Here is a 14,577-nt window from a genome sequence, read left to right as displayed (position 1 = left end):
GCTGGGAAGTCAGAAATACAGAGGACAGGGGGAATCTGGGCTGCTGCCAGGATATGCACCAAAAAGCAGAATATTCTGTTTGTGACACTTTATTTTTGTGGAACTGGGGTTTGAACTCAGGCCTTTGTACTTGCAAAGCAAGTGTCCTGCTACTTAAGGAACTCCACGAGTCCCTTTTTGGTGACATTGATATTTAGGTAGTGGGGAAGGGACCTGGAATATTATGTGGGGCTATGGCATCCCTGGTAGGGAAAGGGCAAGTGTTGAGGCTTGACCACTACTGGGCAGGAAAGACAGAATTGCCACTGAATGCACAGGGGATGAGCAGCTGCCGGTACTCCAGAGGCAGATGTCGCTCCACAAGCACATGCAAAGAGACTTGGTCGGTGACCAGACCCTGCCTGCAGCAGAGGAAGACAGGGGCAGCCAGCATGAGCATCAGCACTGTCACATCCAGCCTCCCTTTCTGACCACTCACCGTCGCATCAGCAGCTCCAGGTCCTCTGGCCTTACAGTCTTTCGGCCAGCATGAGCAGCAAATACCTCCAGGTCATTACAAAGGTGCTGGAAATACTTGTCTAGGCTGCCAAGAAGGTTGAGGCAGATCAGACTGAATAGTCTGTTCAGAACCTGAGAGGCTCCTCTACTTATCTATGCAGGTTTTGAAACTTACCACTTCTCTACCATCTCCATAGCTGCCTTCTCCATGGGCATCTTAGCATAGAAGCTAAAGAGTTTTGCATAGTGGCTCAGTCCAGCCTTGTAGGGATCTTGACGTGGTCTGGGGCCAGCAGTACGGGGCCTGCGGGGAAGCCTGGCAAGCATAGGCTCCAAAGGCTCTGAAGGCAAGCTTGGGGCAGGAGGGACACAAATTCCTGAACAGCTGCAGGGGAAGGCCCCCATTCAAGGACAAGTCCTGCTGGCTCCTGCTGAGACTGGGCCTGTGTTCTCCTTAATTAGCTTCGATCAGCAGTTTCAACCATCTATTATTGAGGAACAGTGTGGTCACAGAACCACATAGAAGCCTGCTCTTTCCCTGGTACCCTCATTCCTCCAGTCTGGACCCAGCATGCTAGTCTAGCCTCATCATGTATACACTGGTGCTTCCTCAGACCTGTGATCCCAGAACTCAGAATGGAAAGTCTCTCCCATCAGGAGTGTATCACTGCCTGCCTCGACTGAGCTCATCATCACCTAGCAAGCCTTGTTTGACTACATACTGATCAGAAAATTCTACCTCAGCCAGGCTCTTCTAAGACCCTTGGAGGAAGGCATAAGGATGAAAGATATGTTCAGTCTGCTATGCTGGGTAATCATCTGTATACCTGTGGGTAAGGGTGCCCAATGCCAACCTCAGTACCTACCCTCTTCCCAAGAAACCCATGAGTAACAGGGTCATAAATTCTTACATTGTGACACCAAGTGATGGAGTTGGATCGAGAAACTCATGTGGTTGCTTGGCCTGGAGGAACTCAGGGGTACTGGAGGCCAATTCTGGACATGCTGTAGAAAAAGGGCAGGGTCACAGAAAGCTCAGGTTTGACCACATCAGCCAGCTGTGCAAGTCCAGTCCCACTGTCCTATTTCTCAAGGGCATCACCTAGCAAAAATCAAGCAAGTGCCCCTCAGAGTTTCCCTTGTCTCCTAATACCACCAATTGCCAGGAACATCCCAGTCAAGCCCCTTCAGTGTACCAAGGCCTGAATACAGCTGTCACCATTCACTTACTGATCTCTGCAATGGGCCTCTTACTTGGCCTGTCAGAGGTATCCTCATCCCCTGAAGATCCCTCTAGCTCTTTGGCCACCTCCGCCTCCCGGAACCCCTCTCCTTCTGTCACCTCTTGAGAAGTAGTAGGCCAAGGGTATAGCTCTGAGAAGGGTAAAGATGGAGAAAAGTCATTCCCATTCACTGAAGAGAGACCAAGTCAGAGGCAGCATCAGGGCACCGACTTGGAATCTCCTGGACCAACACTGACTCTGCTGTCGGATGAAAAGACCCCTACTGCCGGGCGACGGTGGCTCACGCCTGTAATCCTAGCTACTCGGGAGATAGAGATCAGGAGGATTACAGTTTGAAGGTAGCCCAGGCAAACAGTGTGCCAGACCCTATCTCGAAAAAAAACCCATCACAAAAAAATGCTGGTGGAGTGGCTCAAGGTATAGGGCTGTGAGTTCAAGCCCCAGTGCCGCAAAAAAAAAAAAAAAAAAAAAAAAAAAACAAAAAGGACCCCTAGCCAGGGAGCTCTGAGGTACACATATAGCTTTGGGGAGGGAAACTCTTGCCCAGGCTAAGCTTGGCTCTAGGACACCTGCTCCATGTACTCACTGTGGTTTTGCAGCCTGGGTCCTCTGCTCCGTGTCCTGTGACCCACAGCCCTCTCAGAGTCTTCAACTGCAGTATGAGTGGGGAGAGGCAGGGAGTCATGCAAACTGGGGGAGCAGCCAACCAAGGGCTGTGAGAAGGGCTGAGTGTCTTCCAACACTGTGTCCGTTGGCAGAGCAGCAGCAGGGGTTCTATGGCTATTACCTGGAGATCAAGGGCCAGCTGGCACTCAGTATATTCCAGGCCCAGAGTTGCCAGGGCCTGGGCAAAAGATCCCAAGGATCTGCCCAGCTTGAGAGATCTTTCAGAGAGAGATGACCTGGAACCTTAGCTCTCTTCCTCAGCTCTCCTTGCTACCTTCCTGCTCCACGGCCTGGCATCTCCAGGCCTCCACAGCTTGCCTCCCCACAACTGCTTATCACATCTCTACTCTTGACTCCTCCCTCTGCACAGAACTCTCCTTCTCTGGTGAATTTATCTTCTAGAATCAGGATCCCAGGTTTAGCTTTAAATGGCTAACTGATCATGAAATCTAGCCTCCTTCACCCTCGACCAAGTTCTAGCTACTACACCACACCCCTTTCCTACTACCCTCACCCCTGTAGCTCAACAACATGAAGTCCTAGAAGACAGAGAGACAGTAAGACTGGGGCCCCACCAAGGCCAGAGGCACCTAGTGGAAAGAGAGCAATTCCTAGTACACCTACTGGCCACTGTCCTTGACCCCACGAAGAAGGAAGCAACCCTGGACTCAGCAGCACCTCCTCAAAAGTTGTTAGGGGGAAATCTCAACCTTACCTGAGGCCAAGGAATTATCTCTAAGATCTTGCAAAAGGGCACCCACATCTACAGCCCGACGGGTGGGTGGTCTGCGGGCCAAACCGGGTCTCCTTACCGACTGTGGCTGAAGAGGTGTGGCAAAGGTCAGGTTGAGAGAACTGGTTGAAGAGAGGAGGTACCAGGACAGTCAGGTCCCTGAGGCCCAGTTTTCCCAGAGCATTCCCCCATCTGCCCTGGGGCTCTCATCTCTTAGAATGTGGCACCATTGCAGTGAGACTAAACCAGCATGGAGCAGTATGGTCAGATTTCTTTGATCAGTCCCTAACCGCTGTTCTCTACCAACCCCTGGGACAAGCAATAGTACCTGGTGAGGGCAGAGGCATCAGCATTCCCAGAAGGCTCTGTCAGTGACCATTGAGGGAATATAAAAAGAAGAAACTATGGTAAGTTACTCAGGCCCATTAAAGCCCTCTCTCTCCCACCTCAGCAGAGGACAGGAAAGTAAAACAGGTGGTATCTCAGGTTTCACCTTGAGAGAGTGGCAGTTCCTGGTTCACTTCCTGCTGAAACACTGACAATCTCAGCCTTTGCTTTCTCCTGCCAAGGGCTGGAAGACCTGGGGCCAAGGTTGAAGGGGGCTCAAGTTCAGGAAGTTGCAGCTCCAAGCTATAAGAATGAAGTTTTATCTCACATGGTCCAGGAAGCCCAATTCCAGTTTTTGGAGCCCCAAGAGACTCCCAGACCAGAACGGCCCAACAGCCCACAAGAGAGTTCAATGTGTACCTGCCCCGACTGCTTTTCCGTCTGGAGGATTGGACCACCTGCGGCGCTGACACTGGCTTCACCACTGAGTCTGGCATCACAATGGAAGATTCTGGAGCTGCAGAAACCCCAAGGAAATGATAGGGTAACAAAGAGGGATACCACAGAACTGGTGTTAGAGTGGCAACCAACTTTGGGAGGCCAGTGGCCACTTACCAGTTAGGAGGATGTTCCTCAGCAGAGTCCGCGGTGTCTTTTCCTCTAGGGACCCACTGGCCTGACCGTGGGCCAACCTGCCAATAGACTATGAGTGAAAGCACCATGCAACCAGTCTGTTCTTTTGCCTTGAGATTCTCTCAAGGTTGGCTCCAGAACAGAAACAGAACTCAAGGACCATGAAGGCATCCAGGGTCCTAGAGTGACAGTGGACTGTGCACTTACCCTGGCTCCGTGGGAACGCTGTCTGGCAGTCGTCTCTGTTTGGCTCCTCAGTCTCCTGGAGGAAGGTGTTTCAAGCAGGGTTTTCTGGGCCCTGTGTAAAGACCACGGCTCTGAGAATTACATAAGGGAGTGGGGCAAGGGGCTAGAGAATGCAGAGACATACCTTCACCAGGAGTTTCTGGCCTAAAGCCCTTTTCCCTCAGGGACAGTAACCCAAAAAACACTTGTGCCTTCCACAGCACCTGGTCCCAGCTCTATGTCAACAGGGGGGTGAACAAAGGAGAGCCCTGGGGTATGGGAAAAGAGGGATTATGATTGACCCAACCAAAGAGGGAAGGATCCAGGTACTGCCCAAAAAAGAGAGGAAAGCTTCACAGAAGTGACTTGATTGAGGCAGAATCATAAAGATAAGTAAGGGTTAGTCACACAGAGAGGAGAAATTGGCAGAATCTCTATCCAGACACTAAAATAACAACCCAAGAAGGTAGTTAGCTAATTTTAACCCTTTAAGTACTTGTCAGAGTCTAAGTGAAACTGCCACATGGGTCACCAAATTCGTATCAGAGTCAGATAAATGTTCCTCAAGGTACAACTCCCACCTCATCACTCATAAGTCTAAAACCTATCATGAATGACTTCCCATTCCTGTAAAGGAAAAGGATTCCAACTGTCCCAGTCCTAGTCTGGCAGACGCCAGGCCCACTCCCCCATGAGCTCACCACAGCCCTCCTCCAGAGACACTTCAAACAGGAGAAAGTTCATCCCGCTCCCCCTCCCCCCCCCCCCACCGTTCCCTCCTCCTTCCTCCCCTCTTTGCCTTAAACTGTGCTCGTCCAGATGGAGCCACAGAGCAAGTAAGACTGACTGTGCAAGGAAAGGTGCGATTACCTGGGAGCTGAGGGTACATGCCAGGACACACACATCCCCGGCTGGTGTGGACGAAATAACCCAGAGAACAGAGAAGCTATCCTTTGCTTGCTTCCAGAGGTCCAGGACTCGGACACAGCTGGGATTTGCTGTCCGAGGCCTGGCCTCCTGGAGCTTCAGGGATGGGGGACATAAACAGCTGAGCCGAGCCCGGCTCTGGGATTGGAGCCAGTTCTCGGGGTTCTGGGTTCTGCCCTTCTCTGGGACTCACTTTCCCAGTCCAAACAGGGTTGGCGCTGGCTCCCACCCCGAGCCCATTTCCGAGTCCTTCTAGTTGCTCATGCAGCACTGACACATACCCAGCCTGGGCACTCCGACGTCGCCGCGGGGTGAGCGAATCCGCTGTATCCAGCACGCGCCGCAGCAACGTACGTGTCGTAAGCTCGCTGTCAGAACTGTAGAAGTCCGCCATGTTCTCAGACACCGCCCCTCCCAACTGCCCGCGCAACTTCAAGCACCGCGTTCCCGCCGCCGCATTTAAGAGAATTCTCGCGATGAAATGGCACTGCCCCACGGGAATTGTAGTTCTCGCTATGCTCTGCGTTGTGACGGGTGGTTGCAATGTTGGAGGCAGCCTTGCCGGATTTAAAGCTGGGCAAACCAGTCCAGGTCTTGGTTTCCTTGTGTGGAAGTTACGGATGATAACCATAAGAATTATTTTGGCGGTGCTGAGGTTTGAACTCGCTTCCTAGGCAGGTGTCACTTCTGGCTTGAGCCATTCCACCAGCTTTTTTGGTTGGGTGTTTTCGAGACAGAATCTGGAGAACTTGTTGCCCAGACTGGCTCTTGATGGTAATCCTCTTGAACTCTGCCTCATGAGTAGTTAGGATTACAGGCTTAAGCCACCGGCACCCGGCTCTAATATTAAAATTTTTAATGATTCAGTGCTTTAGTTACATAAGCCAAGGCATCAATAAAAGCAGTTTCTATTAGAATACCTTGCATTCCTATCTCCCTCTCCTAATAAGAGGAGAGAGATTGTTCCAAGGGGTGGGGAAAAATTATACTATATGTGATCTGTTCATATTTGCATTTGCACAGATGCCTCTTGTCTGTAGGATCTAGTCATAGAGACTACGTCTGTACTTCAAGACCACTGGGCTGTTGGTGATCAGTACAAATGTTATGATTTCCAAACAATCCAGGGGCCAGTGGCTCACTTCTGTCAATCTAGTGACACAAGAAGCAGAGATCAGGAGGATCAAGGTTTGAAGCCAGCACATAGTTCCAGAGAGCCTATCTCTAAAACGCCCATCTCACACAAAGGGCTGGTGGAGTGGCTCAAGGTGTAGGCCCTGAGTTCAAGCACCAGTACCAAAAAAAAAAAAAAAAAAAAATTTCCAAACATATGCAATTATGAGAAGAAATCCGGCTGTCAAATGTTTTTTTGGCCTAGGGGGCAGTTTAGTTCAGTGGTAGTAGTGCTGCCAAAAATGGTAGGGAAGGAGAGGGAGGAGGGAAGGAGGGGAAGTACTTGTGGAGAGGGAAGAAGAGAAGGAAGAGGAAGAAGTTTTTCTGTTTATGTTCTATATGTTTACCATATTCTGTTAATGCCTACAATGTATTTCACCAACTGGGAGTTCCACCACTACCTTTCTTGAGTTTTCATGGCAACTGAATTAGAACTTGGGTTATGATTCTCCCCTGGTATTTTTTTTTTGCCAGAACCTACTCCTAGGTCAGATGTAAAGTATCAGATACTCCAGACAGGCACAGACATATTCCTGATTGTGTTTAAGAAAAATGGGAGCAAAGAAAGAATTATATTCTAGCTTTTCAAAATAATAAACAGTAGAAGAAAAGCGTATCGAAATTCCTTGTCATTTAGATATGATTGTGTGTATAAAACTTAATTTGATAGCCTTTTGTAGAGACATTTCCACGATCACTGTCAAGCACCTAACTCCAGTTTTTGAAAATTTATTTTTAGGACTGGGGATGTGGCTCATTGGTAGAGTACTTGCCTAACATGTGCAGAGCCTTGGATTTGATCACCAGCACCACTCACTACATTCTCACACACTCACACACAAATTGTGTGTGTGTATGTATATATATTTATCTTTTTTTTTTTTGTAGTACTAGAGTTTGAACTCAGGGCTTATACTTTGAGCCAGTCTACCACCCTTTTTTGCAATGGGTTTTACCAAGATAGCATCTCACAAACTATTTGTCTGGGCTGACCTCGAACCACTATCCTCCTGATCTCTGCCTCCTGAATAGCTAGATAAATATACTGGTAAGCATGACATTTTTGTTTGTTTTTGTGCCACTGGGGCTTGAATTCTGAGCCTTAGGCTTGCTAGTCAGGTGCTCTGTCACTTGAGTCACTCCAGCAGCCCTAAACCCAAGTAAGATTTTTTCTTTTTTTTGGTGGTACTGAAATTTGATCTCTGGGCTTTGAGTTTGCAAAGCAGGCACTGTACTGCTTGTGCCACATCTCTAGAGATAAGTTTTTTGCCTAAGATAACATGTTTGCCAGCTTGTTTTTTTTGGTTTTGTTTGTTTGTTTTTGGCAGCACTTGGTTTAGAACTCAGGGCCTCAGGTTTGCTAGACATGTGCCAATCCACCAGCAATCGTGAACTGAATAATATGGTGAAAATACAAAATTCTTTCAAAAAAGTTCAAAACATAAGCTTAAGTCTTTGCACAGCATTATTCTGTGCTCACATCATTGATTAAACTTTTATGTTTATTACTTGCTTTTTGTCGCTTTGAGATGGGGATCTTGCTATGAAAAGTCCTTGAACTCTTGGGCTCCAGAGATCCTCCTGCCAGAGTATGGGGAGTGAGTATAGGGGAGTGCTACTGCTTCCAGCTGTTAATGGCTCTGGAGCAGTTTGTGATCAGAAGTCTTCCAAATCCTTTGTATCCCACCAGAAAGAATCCATAGCAGGACACGTGGGTATAAAGGGAGTTTATTAAAAGTCAATGAAGAGAAATACAAAGGGAAGCGTGGAGGGGCCCAGGTGGAAGCTGGATGCCTGCTCTTTAGGTGCTTTTAAAACCTACGATAACCTATGGGAAGGGGAAAACAAGAAGTTTCCCGCCCAGTAATTAATGACTGGGGAGGGGCATGGGTGGTTCATAGCTAGGTGAATGGTTCCTGAGCCAAATCATGGTTAATCTATGATGTAGTATTTTTTTTTCTATGAGTCCCAAACTTTCCCTACTGTACCCTGCTGCCCCACAGCTACTTTTTTTATTTTTTTGTGGTACTGGGCGTGAATTCAGGGCCTAAACCTTGAGCCATGCCACCAGCCCTTTTTTTATGATGTGTTTTTTTTGAGATAGGGTCTCAAGAACTATTTGCCGGGGCTGCCTTCAAACTTTGATCTTCCTGATCTCTGCCTCCTGAGTAGCTAGGATTACAGGCGTGAGCCACCAGTGCCTGGCCAGTGGGGCATAATCTTCATGTTCTGTGTCTAAATATCAATGTGACCTCTCCTCATTCAACAACTGTATGACAATGAAAATGCATAACAGATACAATGATATTTTGCTGAATTTTATCTCAATTGCACTCACTTTTTTTCCTGACAGTATGTTGCTTTGTAGCCCTGAGTGCTGGGATTATAGGCATGAATTGATGGGTAGCAAACAAGTGGTGGCCATGAGGGGAGACAGTGAAATTGATGCATGGATGACATGCGCAGGAATTTCAGGTGGTCAGCATTCTTGAGCCTGCTCTGAGAATGAAAGCACAAACAGACTCTAACAGCAGAGGTCGGAAAGATTTTATTTGTAGAGAATTTAGTTGGAGAAAAGAGAAGAGAAAGACTGCATATTGGAGAATGCAAGGGGACCCAGAAACTGGTGATCTGTGGGTCAGCGTGGGGAGTGGGTTTTATAGCCTATTTTTGCATTGCCTGAGGGCAGAGATGCCTTTCAGATGCAAACAGGGGTTTCCTAGGGAGGAGAAGTGTCTCCTTGTCCTCCTATCGCCTTTTGGGACCTCCTGCAGTCCGTCCTTCAGTCCTTCATTCCCCCCTCTCAATGGTCACCCTAACTGCTGTTAGGGATAGGGACAATGAAGTCTGTTCAGTAACTGCTTCCTGCTGACCGGGGGCGATGAAGGGTCCCGTAGCGTCAGGGCTGTCCATGAGAGGGGTTGTCAAGGGGACCGCAGTAGTAGGTTGTTTTCATCTCCACCAGAGGCATTTGTAGTTTGATGGATTCTAGGCGAGAAGAAACAAACTTGACAAGTAAGTTTAAAACGCAAGGCCCAAACACAAGCAAGAGAATAATGGCAACTATAGGCCTCAGAAAGGGTAGGAACCAAGTCCTGGAGGGGAGCCAGGATTTTATTTGTTCCCATACCTGAGTAGAAACCTGAGTTTCAAGAGATTGCTTCCAGAGTCATTTAGCCTTAGAGAATATAACCTGCACGTTCCTCTACAATGCCTGAAGTGTTTATATATGTGCAACAGGAGGTATTGGCGATGAAAATCTAGGGCCAGGTGGTGGTCCATTACCATACAGGCAAGGGACGACAAAGACCTTTGCATGTCCTTAATGGCCTAGGCCTGCCTGGTCTGAGGTGTCCTCTACCACTTTGGTTAGGTTTTTTTTTTGCAGTGACATGATTGGCAACTACCCCACAGCTGATTCCAGCAAGGGCTGCAACTAATGCTGTTATCCCTAAAACTATTAAAGTAACCTCCCTTTTATCCCTATGGGAAGCTGTTCCTGTTGTAGTTAGCATTTCTCTTTTCTTCCGAATGGCTGCATGAGCATGCAGGATCAGGAAGGCATACTTAGAATCTGTATAGATGTTGACTCTCTGTTCTTTTGACAGTCTTAGGGCTTCTGTTAGGGCCACTAATTCTGCCAATTGAGCACTTGTATTAGGAAGAGGATCTGATTTGAGAGTGCCAAATTCTGTCACAACTGCAAACCCTGCATGTCTGACACCATTCTTGACAAAGGAACTGCCATCAGTGTATAATTCTAGACCTGGGTTTTTTAAGGGCCGATCAGTTAAGTCAGGTTGGGCAGCATAATTTTCCATAAGTACCTCCTCACATGAGTGCTCAGGATTTCCCTGTCTCTGGTAGAAGGGATGCAGGATTTAGGCTCTTCAGGTCCTTAAAGTTATTTCTGTCCCTCCCAGAAGCTGAGCCTGATATTTAAGTAGACGGCTGTCAGATAGCCAAAGTTCTCCTTTTGAGTTTAAAATTTCCCCTAGGTCGTGTGGGGTATAAACTGTTAGGGGGCAGTTTAGGATAAGTTTCTGAGCTTCAAGCACTAGAAGGCTTACTGCGGCCATTTCTCTGAGGCATCCTGGCTATCCCTTGGCTACCTGATCTAACTCTGCTTAAGTAGACTACTGGCTGGGGAGTGATGCCCCAGAGCTGAGTTACCACGCCCAAGGCCAGTCCTCCCTTTTTATAGACATATAATTGAAACTTGTCTTGTATTGGGAGACCCAGGGCAGGAGCTGTGGAATGCATTTTTTTGACTTGTCATCCCATTCAATAAAGGGCTGAGTATCCTTCTGTACTTCCTTAAGGATTTGATATAGGGCCTGGCTAGGTCTGCATATCCCAGGATCCAAATTCTATAGTATCCTGTGACCCCCAGAAAGGCCCTTAATTGCTTTAGAGTTTTAGGTAGAGGAAACGTCAGGATTGGGTGGATTCTATCTTCTCCTAGAGACCTCATTTTTTTCTCCAGGACAAGACCTAAATATGTAACCCTAGACTGACAAAATTGGGCTTTTTCTTTAGAGATTTTATAACCTCTATCTGCTAAGAAGTTTAGTAAGGACACAGTGGCTCATGAAATGACAGGTTCATTTGGTCCACAGAGCAGGAGGTCATCTTCATAGTGTAGCAGAGTAGCTTGTGGATATTGCCATTCTGCCAAGTCTTGGGTTAGAGCTAACCCAAAGAGGTGGGGGCTGTCTCTGAATCCCTCAGGGAGGACAGTCCAAGTGATCTGTCCAGACTTCCTTGTGGGGTCCTCAAAGGCAAAGATAGGTTGACTTTTAGGGTGTAAGGGAATGCAAAGGCATCTTTTAAATCCAGGACAGAGTAGTAAGGGGAACCTGGAGGTATTTGGGCAAAAAGCATATAGGGATTTGGAACTACAGGGTGGAGTCACTACTGCTTCATTGATCAGGTGGAGATCCTAGACTAGCCTCCATTTGTTAGGTCCCTTCCTGACACCAAGAATAGGAGTATTATATGGCCTGGAGCATTCTATTAGCAGTCCCTGTCTCTTTAGTCTTTGATTATGGGAATTAGCCCCTCCTTAACTTCTGGCTTTAAAGGATATTGGTTTTGATGGGTAAACCAGGAGGGGTCCTTGAGATGAATGAGGACTGGGGCAGCTGTTTGTGCCCATCCCACAGTGTGTCCATCCATCCACACTGTGGGGTCTACTTGTTCCTCTATTAGGGGCAAGCAAAAGTTATTTCCTGGGGGTAAAAGTAGCTGTATCCCCAATTTAGACAGAAGGTCTCACCCTAGCAAAGGAGTAGAGGTTTCTGGGACAATTAAAAAGGAGTGACAGAAATGGAAATCTCCCCAGGAGCATGCTAAAGGCTGAGTGAAATAATGTTCTAGAGGCTGGCCTGATATGCCTCAAACAGTAATTTTCTTGGAGGACCTGGGTTCAGGAGAGAAAGGAATAGCTGAGATACTGGCTCTGGTATTGATAAGGAGGCTGACCTTGTGCTTTTCAATCGTGAGTAAAACTCGGGGCTCCTGTGATTTTATGGTGGTCAGAGAAGCCTGTATGGGAGGCCCTGGGACCCGTCATTGGGTGGGAGGCTCTGACCTCGGTTCCCCTGGGAACCAGGGACAGTGTGCCTTCCAATGTTTTCCCCAACAAATGGGGCAGGGTCCTAGAGGTAGTTTTCTCCGGGGGCGCTCCCTCCTAAAATGGCCTGCCTGTCCACATTGTCCGCATTGAAAGCAGGTTTGGACTTTGCCCCGGGGGAGCCTCTCTGAGCACTGTGATCAGAGCCTCCTTCCACTTATCCTTTCTCTTTTCCCTTTCCAGGTCTTTCCTTTCTTTTTCTAAGTCCCTGTTATAGTATACAGATGTGGCTACACGGACCAATTGGTCCACATCTCTGCTCCCTTCAGCCACCAATTTCTGAAGCTTTTTACAGATATCTGGTGCTGACTATGTTATAAATTTATCTTTTAGGACAATTTCCTCTTCCTGTGACTCTGGTATAATGTTGGTATGCTTTTGTAAAGCATCCTTAAGTCTCTGTAGGAAAGCTACTGGAGTTTCTAAAGGTCCTTGCTGTACAGCTGTGACTTGGGAGTAATTAAGAGGTTTTACCTTGGCTCTCCTTAGTCCTTCAAGAATGCAGTGGATAAAATGGTTACGAGTCCATTTTCAGGGTCCCACTTAGGGTCATACCTAGGCACTTCCTGATCTCCTGTTGGAATTAGGAATTGAGGCTCCCTTCTAGCTATCCAATGTCTTTGTCTTTCTTCTTTCTTCTTCCTCCTCCTCCTCCTCCTCCTCCGGTGAGACAGACCTGTAGGGCTGCTTTTATCTAAGTGATAAATGTCTCCAGCTGTGACTGCCTGATCTAGAACCCTCTGTTTCTCCAGAGAAGTGAGGGTCTGAGATAGCAATAGCATTACATCTTTCCTGCTCAGTTTTGGCTGACTTCTCTAAATGCCTGGATGTACTGTTTTGGGTTTTCTGTGTAATTTCCTAAATCCTTTTTTATTTCTTTAAGTTCACTCACTCTAAAAGGAACATAAGCTGTGTCCCCTCCAGGAATTAACAGAAGTGGGTAGAGTCCTGTGGGACAGTGTCTAGTGTGAGGTAGCTGGGTAAAGGGAGAGAGGGGGAACTAATGGAGCAGTAGATGGGTTTTTTGGCTCAAGTGAGTTTGGGGGCTTTTTGCAAAGGGTTACCATGGTCTGGGTATCTATCCTGCATTTGTTTAGCCATTCTGGGTGGTCTTTTAGGAAAAAGAACAATTGAACGTATGGAACTTCGGTCCACTTTCCCTCCTTTTTACAGAACATATCTAATGAAGAATGGTATTATAATTAATGCTCCCTCCTTCTGGCCATCTTTCCTCATCTCCCAGAGGATACTGTGGCCAAGCCTAGGTGCAGTAAAACTTGAGTCACTTTTGCTGAAGGCTTTCTGGATCAAGATCTTTCCAATGTTTTAAGAAGCAGGCAAGGGTGGATCCTTCCTGGATCCTTGAGGCTTGATTTCCCATCTAAAAAGGGAAACAAAGGAAAATTGGTCACCTTAACAGAGGTTTCTCCTTTTATCTAAGCGTCCCCAGATGAGGAGAAACTCTGGTGGGAGAGGGCGTCCCGCTCTCCCTTGCTCCTTCCACTGCCACTCGTGGGTAGAGTTGTGGAGGATTTACAGATAGGTATCTTAGTTGCACCCACCCCCCTGAGTTGATCTGTGACCAATCTGTCATCTATTTTGACTTGCCTGTTTGCCCTGCAACCCAGGTAGGCCTAGTTCTCCTCTACCAGTTGAACACTTGCAATTAAAAATAACTCTATCAAAGTAACCAAGAGGACTTACATGGCCAGAAGGAGGACCCCTTTAAAGGCATGGATGGGGACCCTTGATGAAGTACAATTTTGTTCCCCTATATATCCTGTGAGGCATATATGCTTTCTATGAAAGGAGATCCAGCAAGCATCTGGAGGATTTTGCTCTGGTAAGGGGCAAAAATGGAGACCTGAGGTTTTTGCCTTTTAACTTTTTTTTTTTCTTTCCCTGAGGGCAGGCTGCGGAACCTGTATAACCAGTTAATCTGATGCTTGACAAAGACAGTTAAACCTAAATTGGAGATTATCACTTTCTGATGTCGTAGGGATTTTTCCCAAACTTCCTGAAGAAAGAAGCTCACTGCTGTTTACAGCAAAAGTGGGGAGGGGGACACTCATCCTGAACTGCTTGCAAAAGGGGAAGAAGAGGCTGAGGGTTGGGGAAAAAGAGTTTCCAGGCTCAACGCATGAGGGATTATTGATCATCCCTGCTGTCCAGGTCAATCCTGCCCAAAGGCAGTACTGGAGCACTGGAAGCAAGAGGTGACCTCCACTCTGGGGCCACAGAAACCATGAAGGAAGCCTAAGAGATCTGATTGTTTGTTTGTCAAGGACATGGCTGGAGAGGTCCAAGACTCAGCCACCCTTGGGGCCTCAGGGTGAGTCAGGAAGTTGCATCTCCAGCCTTTGGGTGACACGGGGCGGGGGGGGGGGGGGGGGGGGGCAGGGGGAACCGGCCAGAACAACTTTTGTGGCTTGAAGACAAACTTTCCTTTCCACCAGCTGTTTCCGGACCTCCCCTTAAGTTGGTCAGATCTTGAAAGAGAGTGTTAGCGTTTAAGG

General features: G+C 47.6%; 2 protein-coding genes across 8 annotated transcripts in view; one reads left to right on the top strand and one right to left on the bottom strand.

Annotated features, from left to right (window-relative positions):
* Positions 1-14,577, top strand: part of LOC109691264 (translin-associated factor X-interacting protein 1) — a 47,094-nt gene that overhangs the window by 13,140 nt on the left and 19,377 nt on the right. The window lies entirely within an intron of this gene.
* Positions 74-6,001, bottom strand: LOC109701820 (centromere protein T-like). 7 transcript variants are annotated; one of them, XM_074055811.1, is made up of 13 exons: positions 5,535-6,001; positions 4,309-4,399; positions 4,084-4,171; positions 3,889-3,985; positions 3,635-3,771; positions 3,470-3,506; positions 3,124-3,263; positions 2,329-2,394; positions 1,729-1,872; positions 1,410-1,503; positions 674-850; positions 479-583; positions 74-401 (listed from the first exon to the last, which is right to left on the bottom strand). In XM_074055811.1, the coding sequence occupies exons 1-13, from the start codon at positions 5,882-5,884 to the stop codon at positions 278-280; spliced, it is 1,650 nt and encodes a 549-aa protein (XP_073911912.1). In that variant the 5' UTR covers positions 5,885-6,001; the 3' UTR covers positions 74-277. The 7 variants fall into 7 exon arrangements, with proteins under 7 accessions (XP_073911912.1, XP_073911915.1, XP_073911916.1 ...); XM_074055814.1 differs by having other exon boundaries at positions 2,329-2,529; positions 4,309-4,418; positions 5,197-5,999; XM_074055815.1 differs by having other exon boundaries at positions 2,329-2,529; positions 5,197-5,999.

The sequence above is a fragment of the Castor canadensis genome, chromosome 15 (genome assembly GCF_047511655.1).
Source record: "Castor canadensis chromosome 15, mCasCan1.hap1v2, whole genome shotgun sequence".
Taxonomy (NCBI): domain Eukaryota; kingdom Metazoa; phylum Chordata; class Mammalia; order Rodentia; family Castoridae; genus Castor; species Castor canadensis.
Note: the sequence above shows the minus strand (reverse complement) of the source record. Positions and strands in the feature narration are given on the sequence as shown.

Excerpts from the sequence above, each read along its gene's own strand:
- LOC109701820 (XM_020187287.2), bottom strand. The coding sequence starts at position 5,884 with ATGGTTATCATCCGTAACTTCCACACAAGGAAACCAAGACCTGGACTG. Across the intron at positions 3,986-4,083 it reads GAGGAACATCCTCCTAACTG|CTCCAGAATCTTCCATTGTG; the intron begins GTAAGTGGCCAC and ends GGGTTTCTGCAG. Across the intron at positions 584-673 it reads ATGGAGATGGTAGAGAAGTG|CCTAGACAAGTATTTCCAGC; the intron begins GTAAGTTTCAAA and ends CCTTCTTGGCAG.